A 23,354-nucleotide genomic window follows, 5' to 3' on the forward strand; every position below is an offset into this window, starting at 1 on the left:
TGGCAGCACCAAAACTAATTTCAGCACAGTTGCACAAGGTTACTCACTATGCTGTCCTTCTCCAGTAAAGGCGTTACTGTCAGAATCTCACAGGGAACAAATAAATAAAATTAGATATTTTTTAAACAAGATTTGCTTCTGTTCTATCCGACTATAGGAAAAACCATTTCAGATTCAAGCATACTGTATTATCAGTTCTATCATAATGTACCAAGCACAAGGATCTCCCTTTAAATAAGCAAGTTGGAAATTCGATGGACAGTGTTGAGGCAGCGGTGGCCTGGGTTAGTAACATACTCTCATGTTATCCTAGCTCTCCTCCATCAAATCGTATCTACTCCCCCTCAAAAGCATTCAGTTTCCAATGAAACTTTCTCATGATAATGCCTGCAGCCTTTATCTCTCTTTGTTCTAATGATCAGCCTTACATTTTGCAATGCAAGCAAAAGGGTACACTTCAAAAAATAAATGACAACTTGCCGACTGAAACCAAGAACTACTTTCCAAGTTAAGATGCACATATTGGAGATAACCAGACATTGAGGGCGTCCACAACTAAAATTGACCTTACTGCAGCATCTCTACGTATTTATAGTACACATTCATGCCCCTGAAATTATGGACACCAATTCCATTTTTAATTCATTATGGTGCCCAAACAAAACAGCGACAACTTACATTTGAATGAAAGTCTGGCCTTTAGACCCAATGAAATCCCTGGCACTGAAGTATTTACGGCTTCATTATACAATCTGGTAACACTGAGGGTATCATAAGTTAATACGTTATAGGAGCAGAATTAGACCATCAAGTCTACTCCATCATTCAATCACACCTTATCTGTCTTTCCCTCTCAACTCCATTCTCCTGCGTTCTGCCCATAACCCCTGATACTTTACCAATCGAGAATCTGTCAACCTCCTACTTAAATAATCAGTTTAAATGAAGCAGGTAGCAGCACATTCATTAGCAAGGTCTGAACAAGTCAAGTAATTTCCTGTTGATGTTCCAGTCCAGTTGCATTAACTAAATCTGTGTGCCGCTGTGTGTTACTGACTGGCTTACACGATTGATACCACTTTGTTCCATTCCAATATCTTGCTTCTCACAAAACTGTTGGGAGTGAAAATATACGCTGCAGTTTGTACAAGGCACATTTTAAAACTGTGCAACTTTCAAAGTTAAAGCCAGTTTGTCTATGTGCAAAGGTCGTCTTGATTTCTACATATCCCCTGCAAGGCAAATTAGTGCTTGGGTTTAGATTAGTTTTCTGCCTTGTTAGGAGAGATTCTAGGGGAGGGGGAGAGCAGGGTGGGAGAACTATTAATTTAGAAAAGGCAGTGAAAGAGGAGTGGAAATAGCCCAGGAATAAATCATTTGGTCCAGTAATTAAGTAATGCATAATGTCTGTGCAAAATATATGGAGCTGAAGTGAAGAAGAGAGTACAAAAATGTAAGCAACGTCAAACTGCTCGTAGTTCATTAGGATTAAGATTTAAAAAAATTAACACCACTTCAAACAATAGCTACCATTCACCCCAAATCCCTTCCCAGCAGTTTTGTTTTGTAAGAATGAAATGCACTGGAGAAAGAATCTTTAAGGTCCACTTAGAGCATGAAAATGATCTGACTTTAAGGATACCAAATTATGATCTGTGAACTTCTTCAAAGCAATCTTTCTCCAAGGAAGATATTTGGGTTTTTTTGTACCTAGGATAAGTATCAAGTACTTCATAAACTAAGCAAGAGTCTGAAGAAGGGTCTCGACCCAAAATATCACCTATTCCCTTTCTCCAGAAACGATGACTCCAGCATTTTGTGTCTATATTTGGTGTAAACCAGTATCTGCAGTTCCTTCCTACGCAAGTCACCCAGCTTGGTTAGTAAACGTCAATAATTTACTGATTACACAAGGAACGTTTGAAGGTGTATTGTACCAATAAGCTAATCTATCCAAGTTTTTAGATTTGAAAATCTTCTGACCAACACCAGAACTAATTCTCATTGATTGTAGCTCATTCAAGCCTCTTTCACTTTAACCCCACCAATGCACTTGACTATGCATTACACTGGAAAACAAGCACAATTTAACGATACATTGCCCAACACATATATTAAACAAAGGACAATCCGTACATTAAAGAACATATTCTTAAATTAACTCAAAGGCACTTCACACGAATGTATACAGCATTTAACTGCATTCTTATTGATTAATTGGGTCAGATCAATAAGGTTGAAGTACGATGTAGGTTCTATTCTATCCATAGGTGGGAAGATAATTGCAAGCTCATTGAAAGAGGGCAATTGCAAACAACTGCCCAGGGTTATCACCTTTATTCAACATTCTGAGCTGCTATTGTAGCAAATGAAAAGCAAGTTGAAGATAGCACAAATCTATAGTTCTCTCCACTACTCTCTGCAGAAGAACATCTAACCACAGATCTGAAATAACATCACCAACAGCTAGACTTCCAGCTTTAGGCAAGTATAAACGTGTGTCACCTGAAAACACATCAGCTGAATTTCTTTACTGAATTGGTCATCCAAGACTCCATGCAGAGGATATTCTAAACTCGGCTACGCTGGTGGTGTGAAGGGGACAGGGCTCCCACCTGCAGCACAACTCGGATCTTCTCCCCAACCCAACCACCCATTGACCTTGGCATTTCCAGCAGAAATGGCAACTCACCTTGTGTGGAGTCACGTGTGCGACCCCCAGTCCCGTCACTGCCCGCCGCACCGCTGAGTTGCCCTGCAAACACAAATTGTGAAGCCACGATTCTCGCGTGTCAGCCTGTCGGGTTTAGTCAGCAGAGTGCAGGCCAGTGTCCAGCAGAATACAATGGACCTGGCTTAACACAGGACATGGAGACCAACACTTCAATAAAAGCTCTGCGTGGACAAACAGCAAGAGCTCCACAAGACTGGGGGAGGGGGGGAGCCTCGACACTGACCAGTATTGATATCTGCTCTCCAGATGATGCCAACTTGCGCCAAGGTATAGGCTCTAGACATTGGTCATGTTCCATTGCCAACTGATGTAGCCATGCCTTGCACAAATGCCCTGGTAATCAACAGCTATTTGACACAATGTCAATGTCGAACAAGCTCTCCCACTTATGCAATTGCGGGGATCAGTGATAACAAACAAAAAAAAAAAACAGGCAATCGATTAAAGCTGACAATGGATTCTTCCTTCCCATACCAGCTGCAACCTCCATTCAGGGAAGGCTGAAGCCACGTTGCAGAATTTGCACTTCCCCTTAGACAAGAGCAGCACACTCAGCAGGATCTAGACCACCCATTTACCCACTCGAGGGGCGAGAGAGGCACAAAACAAAGCAGCAAGAGTTGCCAGGAGGACGAAAGATAATGATCAAAAGAGCAATGAGAAAGCACTGAACTGGAGGGGCAGGGGTGGGGGCGAAAGGACATTGCACGTAGAAATCCAGTGCACTTAAACGTGAAACCATTCCCCGATTGGGTCTGAACTGCAGTAACTCACCTGGGCCCATGGTACAACCTACAGTTTTATGGTAACTCGCATCACGGCCAACCTCCCCTCCCCTCCCCTGCCTACGGGTGCAGCTTATAACCCTTGAATTTACAACTTTTAGAATGCTCATCATCTAAAGCGCAACACGTCAACAAAAAAAAAAGGAAATCTCCACCACCACCGCCCACTCAAAATTTTAATGGATCATCTGATTTGAACTGTGCAAGAAATGCATCATAACAGAAACATAATCATCACCCTCACCTGCATTTTCTATTTTTTTGGTGTTAACTGGTGTTCCAATTCAAATACAGTGGGTCTTTGTCCATAATGTTTGGGACAAAGACCCATCATTTATTTACTTGCCTCTGTACTCCACAATTTGAGATTTGTAATTGGAAAAAAAATCACATGTGGTTAAAGGTAGTGGCTCACTTGTTTCTAAGTCTCATAATGGCTTACAAGTGCTGTAATTTGCCCAGCTCAGATCAGAGGAAAAGTATATATATTTTTTGAAAAGCCACTGCAAATCGCTGAACAAGCATTTTAAGGCAGGTACAAAATACTTAAGTTTCAGAACGTCTTAAGACACAAACTTTCACCTGCAAATGAAGGTCCACCTGGAAGAGAAGTTACAGCATGCATTTGAAGTCTGAAGTCAATAGAAGCATCAACTATGGATTATTACGTATTTAATTTTTTTGTTCGAATTTGACGGGAGTTGTCCCACATTCAGCTTTGTCGCCGGTCATTATTGCTCTTCTTCATCAAGGTTTCCTGCTGCCCCCAGGGGTAGCACGACACCCAAGCAAACAGCCGAGCTTCCCGCTGCAACTTCCAAGGAAAACCCACCTCAAGATAGGCAGGGATCCAGCCTCGACCACCAGAGCCTCGCACATAGCTAAATGCAATGTATGACTCTTGTCAAATTTGCTCGGCAAGTGGCCTTGCACTAAATCAATGGTGGCTTGAACAGTCCATGACTGAACAATGCTGGTTGTATCTGGGAGAAAGCATCTTTGTAGATGGTCGAGGAATGTTAACACAATAAATACTGAAAACAAAATAAATAATCATACTACATTTCAATCTCACTTCAAATATCAAGCATAGCACCAGGATTTTTATGTCGTTTTTTAGGAACAGTTGACTTTCCACCTATGACTTCTTCCAACTATGGAATTTTCTTCACTTCATATCTATGTCTGTTGCAGTCAAAGTGATGCAGACTCATGGCCTTCTTTATTCAACCACGACATTGGTATTGCAGCATGCAAAATCCAAGCTGGTAGAAGGCCAAGTTTCTGTACTTTCTCCATTAATTCTTTTTGAGAAAAAAAGAGCAATGAGGAAATAAGCTATCCTTGCCTGGAGAACAGGGAAGAGTCAGAATGTGGTGCACACAGCTGTGTGTTTCTATGTCATGGAATTGAAATGGAAGACAAGCAGATCCAACTATTTCAATATTTAGGCACCGGCAGGTGAAGGGCCGACTGATAAACGAATAAATGGGATGGAGTTGGAAAGGGCTTTGAACAGCACTCCGAGTGCCATCAAGTTTGCTTCTAGCTCCTTCTGATTACAGAGTTGGCACAGTGGTGTAGCGGTAGAACTGCTGCCTAACAGCACCAAAGACCCGGGTTCAATCCTGACTAAGGGAGCTATCTGTACGGACTTTGCACGTTCTCCCTGTGACCGCGTGCGCTTTCTCCGGTGCTCCGGTTCCCTCCCACACTCCAATGACGTACAGGTTTGTAGGTTAATTGGCTTCGGTAAAATTGTAAATTGTCCCCAGTGTGTAGGATAGTGTTAGTGGACAGAGTGATTGCTGGTTGGCGCAGACTCAGTGGGCCTATTTCCGGACTGTAAATCTAAAGGTACCATCTATATTCCTTGACAACATTAGCATTATATTTTCACAGAAGGGCTGACAATTAAGTTTATTATCCCACCGATATCCTACTTCTGCATCCACATCTACTCCTTAAACACTGGGGGGCAATTTACAGAGGCGAATTAACCCACAAACCTGCATGTCTATGGGACTTGGGAGGAACACCCGTAGGAAACCCAGGCGCTTACAGGCAAAACGGGCAAACTCCAGTCAGACTGCACTGGAGGCCAGGATCAAAACCAGGTCTCTGGTGCTACGAGGCAGCAGCTCCACCAGCTCCACTACTGTGCCACCCTATTTGAATGATTCAGGCGTCAAACTAAGAAAAATCCCCCTTAGACAGACCATCAATAAATTTAACTGCATTTAAGTAGATTTTGTTTGATTATACCCTGCACACTTTAAGTAGATAAGTTTAACTCGTTTCCCAGGTATTCCAAGATGTGCTGTCAATAATCTGTGAACTGTAAATCACGTCAACACACAGGGCTCTATACAAGACATATTCCAAAATAGCTGGTGTAAAACTAAGTTCAAAAGTATTTTTATTTTTCATCTCAAATAGGCTTTCCTTCCAGCAAAGTAGATAAACTTACTGCCAGTCGCATGTTGAGTGCAGAAATTTGCCCTCCCACAATAAGGGCTTGCATGATTTGTTAGTGGGGGGGGGGGGGGGGGAATAAAAAGACCTATCCTGCATGGAGGCAATCACATGTTCCTTTCCCCTGGCTCAGTTTATCTGATATTTTTTTTATTTAGAAAGTCAATGTATGAAGTGATGAGTTGAGTAGTTGCCACAGAACAAACAAGCGAATACATTTAAAATGAACTTGAACTCAGCCAGAAGATACATTCAAGTCAGAGACTGGCAAGAAATTCAAAACAAGTTCAATTCTGAAGTCGTCCACATACCATTGAGGGTGCTTCCTGGAGTTAAGGAACCACCTTGCTTCTGTGTGTCATATGCTGGGCCAATATTAGAAAGATCCTGTAAAAGACCAAGCACCAACCAGATTCAATAATATAATAATCTTATTTATATAGCACATTTTTAGTCAACTTGCATTGACCCCAAAGTGCTTCACATAATTACATTACATTTACACACAGGCAAAGGTGGGTGAAGTGTCTTGCCCCAAGGACACAACGACAGTATGCACTCCAAGCGGGATTCGAACCGGCTACTTTCTGGTCGCAAGCGGAACACTTAGCCCATTGCGCCATCTGTCGTCCCATGGATCAGCATGTCACAACATCTTGATTTTTTTTTTAATATTTTATTTATTAGAAGTAATGTACATTACAGTGATACAAGCCAAAAATAACATAATACATTTCCTGTACCACTTCTTGTATTAAACTTTAAAAAGAAGGAAAGTAGAGAGAGTTAGAGAAATATTGGATAGTAAGTGCGTGAAGGAGTGATCAAGAGAGACCCGTAGAAAAGTAAAACGCGAAAAAGTGATAAAAAGAAAACCAAAGAAAAAGAAAGAGAAAAATAGAGAACAGAAGATAGTAAGTAAGTAAAATAAGACAAAAGGGATATACCTACTTCGTATCTTTACACACCCCTCACCAGGTCCTGAAACCATTTATTTTCAAAGTTATGTTGCACCCTTACTTGTAATAAGTCGATAAATGGAGACCAAATCTTTTGGAAGTGGTCTGATTTGCCTGCTAGGAGGAATCCCATGTCTTCCAGGTGTAACATTTCGGACATATTTGAAATCCACATTTTTATCGTTGGTGTGGGAGCGTTTTTCCAGAATTTAAGTCTAAGTTTTTTTGTCATTATTAAGCCGTAATGAAGGAAGCTCTTTTGGAACAAAGTCAGCTCACAACCTCTTGATTTAAGAAGCGTCAGAGTCCGACCCGAAACTTCACTTTTCCATGTTCCCCAGAAATGCTGCCTGATCCGCTGAGTTACTCCAGCACTTTGTGTCCTTGTGTATAAACTAGGATGTGCAGTTCCTTCTTTCTACATTTTTTTACCAAGCTTAGCAGTAATTCTCAAGAGCTCCATGCACAGTAGGACAAAAGAAGCACAATCAGAGAGAGGTGAAGTTCACAGACAGCAGGTAATGCCTAACAGATGCAAATGCATTTGGACAGGCAAATCCATAGGCAAATATTGTAGCAGATTTTCAGCAGCTGATGCATGGGTGGAGTGAATTTATTGGATGTGTAGATATTTCACTGATGATAAAAATGAATAATATTTTCTCTGTCACTATGGCTGTACATCTTATCATGGTTCTTACCTGGTCTAGCAGTCCAAACTTTGGGTAATCTTCCTGTGAATCTTTGCTGCCAGGATCCGGGTTCTCCTTCACTAGAAACACATCCCGTTCTTTGGTCTGAAATAGCAGACATACGAAATTGGTAAAGGGTTCCACCAACCCGCATTGTAACCTGGCTTTAACCATGGTAACTCGAGCCAGTTCTGCCTCTACACCACATTTACATAGTCATCCAGTTTGGTTACTCTGCCAGTGAGGTGACAAACTAGCACACTTGTTGTACAGTTGTACCAATGCTCGCAGCAGGTGTAATCTTGAAAATCCCATGCGACGAGAATAAGGAAACATGAGGTGCATCCTACAATATTTTCATCACACCATTAGTTGACAAGTCTTCCAACCACCATCTCCAGAGGAGTTGAAACAGGTACTATAATATGTCCCTGTCCCACTTAGGAAACATGAACGGAAACGTCTGGAGACTTTGCACCCCACCCAAGGTTTCCGTGCGGTTCCCGGAGGTTGCAGGTAGTGGAAGCAGGTAGGGAGACTGACAAAATCCTCCGGGAACTGCACGGAAACCTTGGGTGGGGCGCAAAGTCTCCAGAGGTTTCCGTTCACTGTTCCAGCCGGAAACCTCCGTTGCCATGGGAGAACGGAGAGCGTTGAGAAGGAGTTTCTCCCAGAGGCAATTCGGACTGTAAACGCCTTTCTCACCAGGACTAACTCTACAGAACGTTTTTTTCCTATTATTTATTATGTAAAAATAATATGTGTGTTATGATTGTGTTTACATTTGTTTGGTTGTTTTGTTGGCATTGCCACTTTCATTTCACTGCACATCTCGTATTTGAAAATAAACTTGACTTGACTTCAGGCTTCCTAAGTGGGACAGGGGCATTATTTACATTTAAATGGCATTAGCACAGGTACATGGACAGGAACAGTTTACATAGAAAATAGGTGCAGGAGTAGGCCATTCGGCCCTTCGAGCCTGCACCGCAATTCGATATGATCATGAAAACCCATGAAATCTCTCTTTATATAAACTTTCGATCTCTCCTGTCCTGGTTTGGTACCATTTTTTGATATGGAATTGAGGCACATCAGAATCCTTCACTGGTTGCCCTGCAGCCATTCGCAGTGACAACTAAACCCAAACCTTTGACCTCAACCGGCAACAATGACCAAGGACAATTAAACATGGGCAATAAAGGCTGGCCGTGATCAAATTAGAAATGTTTTGAGTTTTAGATCCAGAGATACAGTGTGGAGACAGGCACTTCAGCCCACGTTGACCATCGATCACCATCGATACACTGGTTCTATTTTATAGCTCTTCCACACACACGAGAGGCAATTTACAGAAGCCAATTAACCTACACCTTGCACGTCCTTGAGATATAGGAAGAAACCAGCTCCCGGAGAAAACTCACACGGTCAAACACCACACAGACAGCACCCATAGTCAGGTTCACACTGGGGTCTTTGGCGCTGTGAGGCAGCAGCTCTACCGCTGCGCCACTGTGTTTCCCTACTTTTTAAACGCTATCAAAACCAAGCTGTCAACATCGTGCAATGACCATGCACATGGCATTACTACAGATATAAGTAGCATATCCTGTCTAAATAGAATGAAGATTGGCGTGGTACATGGTACAAATCTGTGGTACATGGTTTGTTCTTCAATTTTGTTTGATAATGCTTAAGTGAATTACTTTAGGCTGACAGCCAGTTTTGTGACTATTAGTACAAGCTCCTGAAACGCTATCCAGCGGCAACCGATAAAATTAAATCCCTGCAAGATCTGAGGCACAAGGCATCTGTGAGGCAGACACAAAGCATCTTTGTGACTGGAGAGAGGACGTGTAATGCAGAGGAAGAAGCACGTTTAACGATAATATTATCACCATCTATTAAAAAAGCAAAGATCACAGGGGAATATGTTCACTCAATGAGACGTCACTCACCATTGTCTTCACGATGTTGTTTGGCCAAGTGATTTTGCTAGGTCTTTGTCGGGTGGTCAAACACTCCCAGTACTTGTCGATAAAAGGTATGATATCCTACGGAAATACAGAGCAAAATGCAAGAAATTAGAGCTGCATTTAAGGGAAGGAAACACTCAATATTACATTTCAAAATCCTCAAATAGGTGCGCCGGTTTATAATTCAATTCCCCTTGCCTGTAAGTCTGCTGGGAAACCTGCCCTTTGTGGTTAACGGTGCAAGTGGAACTTGTTCTAGAGCTTACGTGTCACAACAGTCGGGAACATTTGATTAAAGGTTATCTCCAAATCCTGTAAGAAAGAACTGCAGATGCCGATTTAAATCGAAGGTTGACACAAAATGCAGGAGTAACTCAGTGGGTGAGGCAGCATCCGTGGAGAAAAGGAATGGCCGATGTTTTTCTTCAGTCTGAAGAAGGGTCTAGACCCGAAACGTCACCCATTCCTTCTCGCCATAGATGCTGAGTTGAATCACCCGCTGAGTTACCCCAGCATTTTGTGTCTACCTTAATTAGCTCCAAATCCTTCTCTAGACTGATTCCCCACAAGTGCACAGTGACACCTAGAAAGGGTAATCATGACAAAGGGCTGCTCTGTGCAGAAGCAAGGAACTGCAGATGCCGGTTCACACAAAAAAAAACACAAAGAACTAGAGCAACTCAGTGACACCTGCTGTGTTACATACACAGAATATGTGTGTTATGATTGTGTTTATGATTTGTTTGGTTGTTTTGTTGTTTGTCTTTTGCACAAAAGTCCGTGAGCATTGCCACTTTCATTTCACTGCACATCTCGTATGTGTATGTGACAAATAAACTTGACTTGACTTGACATCCGGCTGATGATCACCATCTATATTCAAATGAAAACCAGTTGTTTGGGGAAAGTGCAAGCAGGAAGCCATTTCGACAGTTTCACAGAGAGAAAAAAAAGAGGAAGGGAAAAAAAATTCTTATTGCAAAATAGTGAAGTAACTGTCAATACCGAGGACACATGTCCAATCAAACCAGGTGCAAATCTAACCTCAACACCCCTAACCGCCTCAAAGTCACCCAACCCTGCGTGGAATAAAGATGTCCTCCAGCATCTGCAATGCCAAAATCAAATGCTCTGCATTATACTCTTTTTAAGAGCCACCACCATCAGGAGTTTGACATTTTCATTGAGATAGATTGAAGGGAACCAGAAAATTAGATTTTTGATTAGTACAGGTGTCAGATGTTATGGGGAGATGGCAGGAGACTGGGGTTAAGAGGAAGAAAAATAGGGGTTGAATGGGCTAATTCTACTATCACTTATGACCTTATGATCTGCGGTAGACAAAAGTGCTGGAGAAACTGAGCGGGTGCAGCAGCATCTATTGAGCTAAGGAAATAGGTAACGTTTCGGGCCGAAACGTTGCCTTCGCTGAGTTTCTCCAGCATTTTTATCTACCTTCGATTTTCCAGCATCTGCAGTTCCTTCTTAAACATTCCTGCGTTCCCTTGTCCCTTTAAGAATTTAGCAAAGTTAAACAACTCAAAAGAGGGAGTTGTTTCTCTGCAAACTTTGGATTCTGGAAGAGAGAACTGTAACAAGCTTTGTTTTCCTAGTTCTAGGAAGGCAAATCACTTTTGGACACAAATTAGTTAAAAACTAAAATACAAACAGAAGACAGCAGAAATACACAGGTCAGGCAGCATCTACAGAGAGAGATACTCCACAGCAGCTGAACAGCATACCTTATCCTTTAAAAACATGGTCTTAGGATGCTCGTCCTGAGTTCGGGAACGCCAGGTCAAATTAGCGAGACCCGTGAGGCACATTTCCTTCAAATCTACAGGGGGGGAAATAACAAACTTACATTTGTCCTGCATCTCTCACAATCTGTTCCGAAACACTCGACGGTCTCTCATAGACGCGTGAAATGCCGTCATCGATGCAAGACCCAAAAATAACAGTGCAAGGATAATGAACAAATATTTTCCAAAACACTTGAGAATTTTCCAGCTCTTACAAATGGTCCCAGGGGAACTTTATAAGTGCACGTGATATAACAGATGGGACCTTGGTTCAATATCTTAGCTGCAAGCTGTTATCACTAACAGTGCAGCATCCCCTAAGCCCTGGTAACTCATTACAGATTCCAGATGATTAAAACTTAGTACAGCATCACACTCTATGAAGACATGCGTATCACATCATGGAGAAGAACTTCTTAACTCAGGCCTCCTAAGAACAGGTGTAATGTTTGGGTCAATGAACAATTGACTCCCCAGCTCATGATCGTAGCCTGAGAGGGACAAGGACTTTGGTGGTTTAAGCAAACATTTGGGTGACAATGAAATTGGACCGACGGAGGATAGAGAAATGCCCTTTGGCACATCACGTCTATGATGGTCACCAAAGACCATTCCCGTACTAATCCACAGGGATCTGTGCTGGGCCTGTTGAATGGTGGAGTCACAGGGAGCACTGATCCTTAAAGATGACAACACACGTAGATAATGTGATTAAGAAAGCACATGGATTATTTGCCTTCTGCAGTTGGGGTGCTTGAACAGGGAGATTATATTCCAACAGGGAACAAGAGCAGGGAGATTATGTTCCAACTTCATAAAAGCATTGGTCAGACTTCAGCTGGAATATTGCATGCAGTTCTGGTCGCTATACTGTACAAAGGGTGCAATAGTACAGAGGAGATTCACCAGTGTATTGTCTGCAATGGGGCATTTCAGTTATGAGTGGAGGCTAGAGGATCAAGGTCTATTTCCATGCTGTGGAGGGGGATAAGAAGGAACAGGGATGAGGTATATAACATTATGAAGGGTATAAATTGGGTAAACTGTGGGAAACCTTGCCTGCCCCCTCCCCCATCAGACGTAGGGAAAAGTAAGAGAACACAGATTTAGGGTGACGGATGAGACATTTAATGGCACCGCTGGTAGGGACACGGGTTAGATCCGGACCTCGGGTGTTATCTGTGTGGAGTTTGCCTGTTCTCCCTGTGACTGCATGGGTTTCTTTCGGGTGCTCCAGTTTCCTTCCACAACCCAAAGGTTTGTAGGTTAATTGGCCTCTGTAAAATTGCCCCCAATGTGTAGGGAGAGGACAAGAAAGTGGGATTAAGGTTTAGACTTTCGAGCAACAGGCCCTTCAGCCCAGCGAGTAGGCAGTGACCAGCGATCACCCCGTACACTAACGCTGTCCTACACACTGGTAACAATTTACAATTTTACCAAAGCCAATTAACTGACAAACCTGTATGTCTTTAGAGTGTGGGAGGTAGCCAGAGCACATGGAGAATTCCACGCACCCACAGGGAGAACATACACACTCCGTACAGACAGCACCCGTACTTAGGATCGAACCCAAGTCTCTGGCGCTGTAAGACAGCAACTCTATTGCTACGCCACTGTGCTGCCCTGATAACAATCAAATGAAATGATTGTTTTTAACTTACTTGCTTGTTTTCGGAGGAAGTACGTATTCCCACTGTGGTGGCACAGGTTGCAGTGGAAAATATAGTTCGTCATGAACGGAAGACACGAGCTGTTAAAAAGAAAAGTCAGAATTAGACAACAATTGAAAGGCAAAATACTGTAGATATGGGAAATATAAGATAAAACAAAGTGCTAGAAATATTCAACGAGGCAGCAGCATCTACAATGACAACAACATGGTTAACATTTCATGTTGCTGAAACAATGAACCGGAAACATTAACTGTTTCTCACTCCACAGAAGCTCTCTGACCTGCTGAGTAACTCAGCATGTTCTGTTTTTAATCAGAATTAGTTACAATCCATTAATCACCAGATACTAAACATTTCAGCATAAGCTTATTTCAATCACTGAAAATAAGACAGAAGTGGAATGCCTGCTTAAAAACCTGTCAAACCACCTTCTGAATTTGCATTTATTTTTTGTTTAAACATGCAAACAAAATCTGTTACTCAAAATCTAACGTTTAAGTCGTAAACCTCAATGTTTTTTTTCCCCCCAAAGGAGAAAGCTTTCCCCAGTGCTGTCAATATGCAACTTTGTTCCCACAGTTAACCTGGTGTAACTACCCAATGAAAGGACAAACAACGAGGGGAGACAGCAAATCCAATCCTGCTAGTGACAAATAAAAAAAAACAATGGCATTTTGTTGTACGTTTGGTGGTGAAGAGCTCAGGAGCAACCCATAAGGTTCAAACAATAAATCCTGTAAAGGTTAAAGACATCATGCTGAAGCACAACAAGCTGGAGTACTTCAATGGGTCAGATAGCATCTCTGGAGAAAGGGAATATGTGACGTTTCAGGTCGAGACCCTTCTTCAGACCATCTTAAAGGGGATAGACACAAGGAGGATATCTGAAGGGTCTCAACCCAAAACGTCACCCATTCCCTTTCTACAGAGAAGTTGTCTGACCCGCTGAGTTACTCTAGCTTTCTGTATCGATCTTGGGTTTAAACCAGCATCTGCAGTTCCTTCCCACACATAGACATCATGCTTGTGAGCCCGTCTTATGTGTATAGACCCGTTAAATCCAACGGCAATCTGAAACTTCTCGGATCTGCTAATATTGATCCGATCTTCTACTTCTTCTTGCGTATGCCGTGCACAATCTAAAGTTGTAGGACAACTTGTTCTATTTGATCTTATTTGATTGTGCACGCCGGGTTGATTGCATTCGTCGAAATAGGGCGGACCACGTGAAGGTTGCAATCTCCCATCGCATTGACCCGATGATAATGGAAGAAGGAGGAAGGATGACCAACTGAACCACCAGCTGACTGCAACCTTGGAAGTAATCTCTCGGTGGTGTTGCCATCTACTGGCCAAGATGCGGCCTATACTTCCTGTCAGCAGTCAATCACAGCCAGTGGGCAAGAGGTATAAAAGACCCGACAACATTGCCAAGAAAAAGAGGAAGAAAGGCCAATTTGGGACAGAGGGAAAGAATAGTTTTCTATTTAAACCACCATGAACACTCTTCTCTGCACAGCTTTATTATCTCCCGAACAGCAAAATGCCATTCTGCCCAACTGTTCAATGCCAATGTCAAGATTCAAGAGAGTTTATTGTCATGTGTCCCAGATAGGACAATGAAATTCTTGCTTTGCTTCTGCACAACAGAATATTGTAGGCATAAATAAATACAGAACAGATCAGTGTGTCCATATACCACTGAATATATATACACACACACACAAATAAGCAGATAAAGTGCAATAGGCTATTAAAGTTCAGATTTTTGTTTGAGTTGAGTTTAATAGTCTGATGGCTATGTTTATGTTCCACAACAGTTTTTCCTGCCCCTCTTGCCCCAACCCAATCATCCTTCCTGTGCAACCATTACCATTCCAAACTAATATTTATCTAGCTCCTTCTTAAATGCATCTATGCAATTCACCTCAACTCACTGCGGTAGCACGTTTCATATTCCATTGTCACAGCCAGTGATGTTTTCTTCCAAATACTCTTTTTTGCATTTCTGCCCTGGAGCTCTGTTGTTTAGAGTTTATCGATATAGCATGAAAACAGGCTCTGCAGCCCACCAAGTCTATGCCGACCACTGATCGCCCGTTCACACAACTTCTATCTTATCCCACTTTTGCATCCACCCCCTGCACACCACAGGCAAATTACAGACGGCCAATTAACCTACACGCCTGCACGTCTTTGAGATGTGGGGGGCCAACTGAAACATCCAGAGGAAGCCTACGAGATTACAGGGAGAACATGCAAACTTCACACAGGCAGCACCCAAGGTCAGGATCGAACATTGCAGGCCCGTAGCTCTACCCGTTGCACCACTGTGCAGCCCCTGTTAAAATGATTATCTGCTCTTCAAACACTTCTGCTGTTTTAAGTTCCTCTGATCTCTTTTGTGCAGAGAATGAGACCATGTCCCTGCCCCGAAATGTAACAATTCTTCCCCAGAATGTTTTAATTTTATGGAAACTAAACATTGCCAGTGCGGCCAAATTAATGCTTGAAACTAGTTTAACAGGACTTCTCTGCTTTTCAATTCTATTGTTTAGAACAAGACATTTGGTGGCAATCCTGACCAAATCCACCCACCTACAATGCAGTGAGTTCACATCATGGACTCAAATTGAAATGAATGGTCGGATTAAGCTGAGAGAAAAGTAATGAACCAATTTCAATATGCAGGGCCAGTGGCCGCTCAGACCGCACCCCTGACGCAGGGAAGAACCAAGGAGAATTACGTACGTTGTATCAAGGCCAAATGTGTCTGCTGAAAACCATTTCACACAGATGCCACACTGAAGCTCCACTCCACCAAGGTGCCGCACAGATTCCTCCTCCATTGCCCCTGCCTGCTGGGCGTCTGTGGCTTCAGTGCTGTCAGCAGAGACCTCCTGGAAAAGTAACGCATGGTTCAATTGGAGATACAGGGAACTGCAGATGCTGGAATCTTGATCAAAACACAAAGTGCATTCAGTCTGAAGAATGGTCCCAATCTGAAATTGTCGCTTATCCATTCCCTCCACAGATGCTGCCTAATCGGCTGAATTACTCCAGCACTTTGTGTGTTGCATACGTCTCAATTATTGAGTGCAGAACTTTAGACTTTAGAGATACAGAGCGGAAACAGGCCTTTCAGCCCACCGAGTTTATGCCGACCAGCAATCACCCTGTACATTTGCACCCTGTACATTCTACACACTAGGACAATTTATAATTTTCAGAAGCCAATTGACCTACAAACCTCTATGTCTTTGCAGTACGGGAGGAAACAGGAGCCTGCAGAGAAAAACCACGCGATCACATGTAGAGCATACAAACTACATACAGACAGCACCCCATAGTCAGGATTGAACCCAGGTCTCCAGTGCTGTAAGGCAGCAACTCTACTGCTGCACCACCCCTAATACATTGCATTTCGACATACAAAGGTGGATTTAACAAACTGAGTAACAGGAATGTGGCAAGAGCTATTAACACCCAAACAGGCAGTACAAAGGGCAGTTCAGTGAACGTTCACAACTTTGTCAGCGCCAAAACGTGGCGACTCTCGTGTACTGCCTAGGTGAGGTTGTATGCAAAACAAAGCATTTCACTGTACCTAGTACTAGTGCCAATAAAGTATGTAAGTAAGAACTGCAGATGCTGGTTTAAATCGAAGGTAGACACAAAATGCTGGAGTAACTCAGCATCTCCAGAGAGAAGGAATGGGCGACGTTTCGGGTCGAGACCCTTCTTCAGTCTGAAGAGGGGTCTCGACAGTTAGACAGCTACATGGGTAGGACAGGTTTGGAGGGATATGGACCAAACGCAGGCAGATAGGACTAGTGTAGCTGAGACATGTTGGCCGATGTGGGCAAGATGGGCTGAAGGGCCCGTTTCCACTATCATTCTATGAATCTCTATAACTCAATCCTTTACCCGATGCAGGATCCAAGCCAGTGACCTCTAGCATCTAGGACAGTAGGTGTACGAGAGCTTCACAGCCACCAAACTCCCCTCTGAATTGTTCACCACACTTCTGTGTAAATATACCACCCATTCCTTCAATTGAATGTCAGTTTTATGAAGTAAAGATGTGAGGGGACAAACAGATCTTACTTTCAAAACACATTGCTGCAGGTCAGTTTAAGATGTGTCCTAACAGATAGCTTTGTGCATTACCTGAAAGGAATGCAGGATGGCGATTTAACAATCAGGACAGTAAATCCTTTCCAAGACTATAAAAAGCATACTAACCACTGCCAAAAGATCACTGTTCTACCTGAGGAGAGCTAGCCTCATTCACACAAAAACACCATAATACTTACAATATCTTTACAACCAGAAGACTCTGAATCCACGTTAACAGCTACATCGGCCATTGCAGAATCACTGGAATTAGACATATTCAAATTAAACGCAGCTGAACTTAGTTCAACCAATAACATAATGAACTGTGTAGGGGGGAACTGCAGATGCTGGTTTAAAACAAAGATAGACGTCCTCTGAGCGAGGGACTATATGTAATTAGTTTGTTTGTTTATACTATTCTTATAACAAATGTAAATTATTTATACTATTCTTATAACAAATGTCAAGCACTTTGACCAACGAGAGTTGTTTTTTAAATGTGCTATATAAATAAATGTGACTTGACTTGACAAGATGCTGGAGTAACTCAGCGGGACAGGCAGCACCTCTGGAGAAGGAATGGGTAACGTTTTGGGTCGAGATCCCTTTTCAGACTGATCAGTCTGAAGAAGAGTCTCGACCCAAAACATCACACATTCCTTCTCTCCATAGATGCTGCTTGTCCGCTGAGTTACTCCAGCATTGTGTGTCTATTTTCAACATAACGAGCAGCCCAATCGTAGAAAAATGCTAAGAAAACGATAAAATTCCCCTCCCTCTAACCTCTCATGCCCTACTCCTGTCCTATCATATTCCCCTCCCTCTGACCCTTGATGCCCCTCAATACACACTCTCTGTACCCCAAATCCTGTTGCCCCACTTGCTCCCCACTCGCATATACCCCACTGTTGCCTCTTGTAGTATTCTTGTGGCCCCTGAGACCAGTTGCCCCTTGTGCTCTCATGTACCCCTGACCATTTGCCCCAGTCCTCCCCCCCCCCCCTCCCAATTAATACGGACGCGGCACCGCCTGCTCTCCCCATTCAAATCTCCCACAGCCCGACAACACGGCCACCGCCACATCTCAGCTTCCATCTCCATCTCATCCTTCTCCTCCTTGTCCTCCATCTCATCCTTCTTCTCCCTCTTTCTCTCTCCTTCTTTCTTCTCCCTCCATCTCCCTCCTCTCCCCTCTCCCCTTCTCCCTCTCTTTCTTCTCCCTCTCCCTCTCCCCCCTCCCTATCCCTCCTCTCTTCTTCTCTCTCTCCCTCTCCCTCTCTTTCTTCTCCCTCTCCCCTTTCTTCTCTCTCCCCCTCTACCTCTCCTTCTCCCTCTTCTCCCTTTCTTCTCTCTCTCCCTCTACCCCTCCTTCTCCCTCTCTTTCTTCTCTCTCTACCTCTCTTTCTTCTCCCTCTCCCTCCTCCCTTTCTTCTCTCTCTCCTTCTCCCCTCTTTCTTCTCCCTCCATCTCTCTCTTTCTTCTCCCCTTCTCCCTCTCTCCCTCTCTTTCTTCTTCTCTCTCCCTTTCTTCTCTCTCTCCCTCTCCCTTCTTCTTCTCCTCCCTTTCTTCTCCCTCTCCTTCTCCCTCTCTTTCTTCTCTCTCTTTCTTCTCCCCTCTCTCCCCTCTCTACCTCTCTTTCTTCTCCCTCTCTCTCCTCCCTTTCTCTCCTTCTCCCTCTCTTTCTTCTCCCTCCATCTCTCTCTTTCTTCTCCCCCTCTCCCCATTCTTCTCTCTCCCCCTCTCCCTCTCTTTCTTCTCCCCCAGGCGTGTACCTGCCGCAGGCCGCGGGTGTGCCGGGCCCAGAGGGCGCCTCTGCCACCGCCGCCATCTTGCCGTCCGCCCCACTATCACGTGACCGCTCCCGCCCCGGCCTCTTAAAGGCGCGCGGACTCTTAAAGGGGAGGGGAGGGGGGAGAGAGTGAGCCGATCTTAAATCGAAATGACCCCCTTCGATTGTCAAGAGTGTTTTATTGTCATGTGTCCCAGACAGAACAATGACATTCTTACTTGCAGCAGCACAACACAATATGTAAACATAGCACACTGTAAACAATATAATAAACGAGAAAAAAAAGTTCATAGAAACATAGAAATTAGGTGCAGGAGTAGGCCATTCGGCCCTTCGAGCCTGCACCGCCATTCAATATGATCATGGCTGATCATCCAACTCAGTATCCCGTACTTGCCTTCTCTCCATACCCCCTAATCCCCTTAGCCACAAGGGCCACATCTAACTCCCTTAAATATAGCCAATGAACTGGCCTCAACTACCCTCTGCAGCAGAGAGTTCCAGAGATTCACCACTCTCTGTGTGAAAAAAGTTCTTCTCATCTCGTTTTTAAAGGATTTCCCCCCGCCTTAAGCTGTGACCCCTTGTCCTGGACTTCCCTAACATCGGGAACAATCTTCCTGCATCTAGCCTGTCCCAACCCCTTAAGAATTTTGTACGTTTCTATAAGATCCCCTCTCAATCTCCTAAATTCTAGAGAGTATAAACCAAGTCTATCCAGTCTTTCTTCATAAGACAGTCCTGACATCCCAGGAATCAGTCTGGTTAACCGTCTCTGCACTCCCTCTATGACAATAATGCCCTTCCTCAGATTTGGAGACCAAAACTGTACGCAATACTTCAGGTGTGGTCTCACCAAGACCCTGTACAACTGCAGTAGAACCTCCCTGCTCCTATACTCAAATCCTTTTGCAATGAAAGCTAACATACCATTCGCTTTCTTTACTGCCTGCTGCACCTGCATGCCTACCTTCAATGACTGGTGTACCATGACACCCAGGTCGCTGCATCTCCCCCTTGTGTTTTAAATCGGCCACCATTTAGATAATGTGTGTGTGTACTTTATATAAATATATATATATATACACATACTCACAAATACATAGAAGGGTATAAAGAAGGGTTTCGGCCCAAAACGTTGTCTATTTCCTTCGCTCCATAGATGCTGCTGCACCCGCTGAGTTACTCCAGCTTTTTTGTGTACCTCACAAATACTTAGGTGTGTAGGAAAGAACTGCAGATGCTGGTTTAAATCGAAGGTAGACACAAAATGCTGGAGTAACTCAGCGGGACAGGCTCTGGAGAGAAGGGTGGTGTATCGGGTCGAATCCCGTCTTCAGACTCATATATACACTTGGGAGGTTGGTCTTGGAGGGGAGGATGCTCCTCAAACTGCGGAGCACCCTGTACAATACAGCTCTCCCCCTCCATGACACTCTGGTCAACCTGAGGAGTCCCTTCAACCACAGACTGGTTCCACCACGATGTAGGACATAAGGTGATCCTTCTTCCCTGTGGCTATCATACTGTACAACTCCTCCCCCTTCTGTCATGGGGTAGACTGACTCCCCCCCACCCCCACTTCCTCAATCTTTGCACATCCCCAACAAAACCTTTCTACTCGTCACTTTGATTTAATGTTTCATGTATTTCGTTGTTTTATGACTGTTGGCAGATTAATTGCCCTCCTGCGATAAGTAAAGTTCTATCGTATTGTCCTACATCTTGGTTGAGCCAGTCTACATATAGGGGGGTTGCACGTAAGGTCACTGGGTCATAGGGCTTGACGCTCAGAGTCGCTAAATCCATCTGGAGGACTTCCGTAACTTCCGGTATATGTCATTAATGCTAGAAACGCGTACTTTCCTACCTGTTAAAAACCGCCAAAATGTTGAATTTTTGCGCTGAAAAAAATTGTGGAAGTTGGGGTAAGTGTGAGAGACATGTACCCAACTTCAGAATTCCAAAAGTGAAGCGAAATTAAGGTAAAGAGAAGCATAACTGAAGGGACAAAAACAGCTAAAATGCTTGGCAAACATTGGCCGTGCAGATATCGGAATTGGAAATATTGGGAATTATCGCGTTTTCTCACTGCATTTCATCAACCACAAGGCATTATTTGTGGTTTTTCTTGATTCCTTTGGTATCTAAAAAGTCTCAGAAGTGATAAATCTGGCTGTAAATTTTGCTTCAGAGGCATTTTCTTTTTGTATGTAAAAACCCACTTGAGAACCATGGGCGATTTAAAAATTTTACAGCCAGATTTATCACTTCTGAAACTTTCTAGATGCCAAAGGAATCAAGAAAAAAAACACAAATAATGCCTTAGTTGATGAAATGCAGTGAGCAAACGGCCAATGTTCGCCAAGTGCTCTGGCTGTTGTTGTCCCTTCAGCTCTCGCTTCAATCGACCATAATTTCTCCTCACTTTTGGAATTCTGAAGTAGGCTAAATGTCTCTCACGCTTATCCTGATTTGCATAATTATCTACAGCACAAAAATTGACAATTTTGGCGGGTTGTAACGGGCCCGCTACGCTGGAAACAATGGTGAGTGCTTACCTGCAGTTCATCGCGTGTACTCCACTTGGAGTAGCGTAGCAACAGTACGGGTCGTGGGTCGTGACCCGACCACCGTGAAACCTCCCTATATATATATATATATGCATTATATATATATATATATATACTGCACATACCCACAAACAGCTGGAGTAATTCAGCAGGTCAGACAGCACCTCTGATGAAAAGGAGTAAATGACATGTCGGGTCTGGACCCTTCTTCAGACGTTCTCGACCGCAAACCACCAATTCCTTTTCTCCAAATACCAAGAGCCTTGGAACAATGCAGCAGCAGATCCCATAGAACAGTTCATGTCAACATTCCACTCTCCACACGATGGCAGCAGCATCCAAAGATACATTGCAATATATCATTGGTTTAATATTTATTTATTTCAATGTGTATAGTCACAGTGAAAAAGCTTGCTCTGCATGCTATCCATCAGATTCTATAATATATATGACTACTGGAACAGCATGTACAGATTTGCTGTGTTCTGACGCCATCTTACAACTTCCAAGTCTCTGAAACCTCCAAGGAGATGTGCAGTTTCTTATATTTCTCACCTGAAGGCCTGGAGTCCTGGCAGCACTGGATCAAAGTAGTGCTGGTCAACCTGGCCTTGGGCGATGCCATCGGCTCCTTCCACCACTGTGCCAACAGGACTGCGACTCACAACATTGTTTTCTCTCCATCCCTCAAGAGTCAAGAGTGTTTTATTTTCATATGTCCCAACAATGAAATAAAACTCTTACTTCCAGCAGCACAACGGTATAAGTAAACATAGTACTCTGTTAACGATATCATTAAAAATAATTTATATCTATATAAGGCATGCAGGTTTGTAGGTTAATTGGCTTCTGTGAATTGTAGATTGGCCCTAGTGTGCAGGATAGTGCTAGTCTAAGGGGTGATTGCTGGTGGGCATGCACTTGGTGGGCCAAAGGGCCTGTTTCCACATTGTATCTCTAAAGTCTAAAGTGATAATGGTACAATTATGACACGTGGACAGGTACATGGATTTGGGAAAGGTTTGGGGAGATGTGCAGCTCCTCACAGACAAATGGAACTAGCCCAGTTGGGCAAATTGGTCAGCATGTATGAGTTGGGCCAAAGGGCCTATTTCTGTGCTGTATGGCTCTACAAGACCATGACTGTATTTGAGAAGCAATCTACAACTTTGAGGAAAGGCTGGGGGCATAAACAGTGGTCAGAGGGATCACAGGTCAGCCTTCTTTGAGACGTAGATAGTCTTTGGCAAAGATCCTATAGCAAGCAAGATAGATCACTCGACGAAAAAGAGGTAGTACGGTCATGGGCAGATTCAGGGGTAATTTTTGGCCCCATTTCCGTAACCGGCTTCCGCCTCCGCACCAAAGATCCCGTAGCGGAGCAAAGATACTAGTGCGGAGACGGAAATCGGTTACGGAAACATCCTCGTAAAAATAAAAGATATTTGGAAAAAATCTTCTCCTCATTTTCAGAATTATAATTTATTAACACAAACTGTTCCCCCGCAACGTTGATTACACTGCGAGTCGGGTCGGGTTACTGAAATGGATGACAAAAGGCCCACGTTCTGCTCCGTTGCGTACTGCACGTCAGCCCATTGTATATAGAAGGAGTGGTCTATCTTGCTTGCTATAGGATTGCTCTTTGGTGGGTTTGCAAGGAGAAACCATCTCACAAAAGAGGGGATCATTCACAAGATAAGCTACAAGGCAGAGAGGAAGTGTGGCAAGGAGATGGTGGGAAGATGATTGATGTAGGAAGGAATTGCAGATAGAA

General features: G+C 43.5%; 1 protein-coding gene across 3 annotated transcripts in view; it reads right to left on the reverse strand.

Moving 5' to 3' along the window:
• The window catches only part of ash2l (ash2 like, histone lysine methyltransferase complex subunit), a 37,316-nt gene extending 18,226 nt beyond the window's left edge, over positions 1–19,090 (reverse strand). Inside the window, exons 1-10 of one of the 3 annotated variants that reach the window (XM_055662173.1) lie at positions 18,988–19,090; positions 17,413–17,476; positions 15,848–15,996; positions 13,085–13,173; positions 11,364–11,458; positions 9,604–9,699; positions 7,655–7,750; positions 6,306–6,381; positions 4,102–4,119; positions 2,693–2,755 (exon numbers count right to left, since the gene is read on the reverse strand). In XM_055662173.1, the coding sequence (XP_055518148.1) occupies positions 2,693–2,755; positions 4,102–4,119; positions 6,306–6,381; positions 7,655–7,750; positions 9,604–9,699; positions 11,364–11,458; positions 13,085–13,173; positions 15,848–15,996; positions 17,413–17,476; positions 18,988–19,043 (802 nt within the window). In that variant the 5' untranslated portion in view covers positions 19,044–19,090. The remainder of the gene's footprint in view (positions 1–2,692; positions 2,756–4,101; positions 4,120–6,305; positions 6,382–7,654; positions 7,751–9,603; positions 9,700–11,363; positions 11,459–13,084; positions 13,174–15,847; positions 15,997–17,412; positions 17,477–18,987) is intronic. The other 2 variants (XM_055662174.1, XM_055662175.1) reach the window with 2 other exon arrangements.
• Positions 19,091–23,354: the final 4,264 nt, after the last annotated feature.

The sequence above is a fragment of the Leucoraja erinacea genome, chromosome 35 (assembly GCF_028641065.1).
Source record: "Leucoraja erinacea ecotype New England chromosome 35, Leri_hhj_1, whole genome shotgun sequence".
NCBI lineage: Eukaryota > Metazoa > Chordata > Chondrichthyes > Rajiformes > Rajidae > Leucoraja > Leucoraja erinaceus.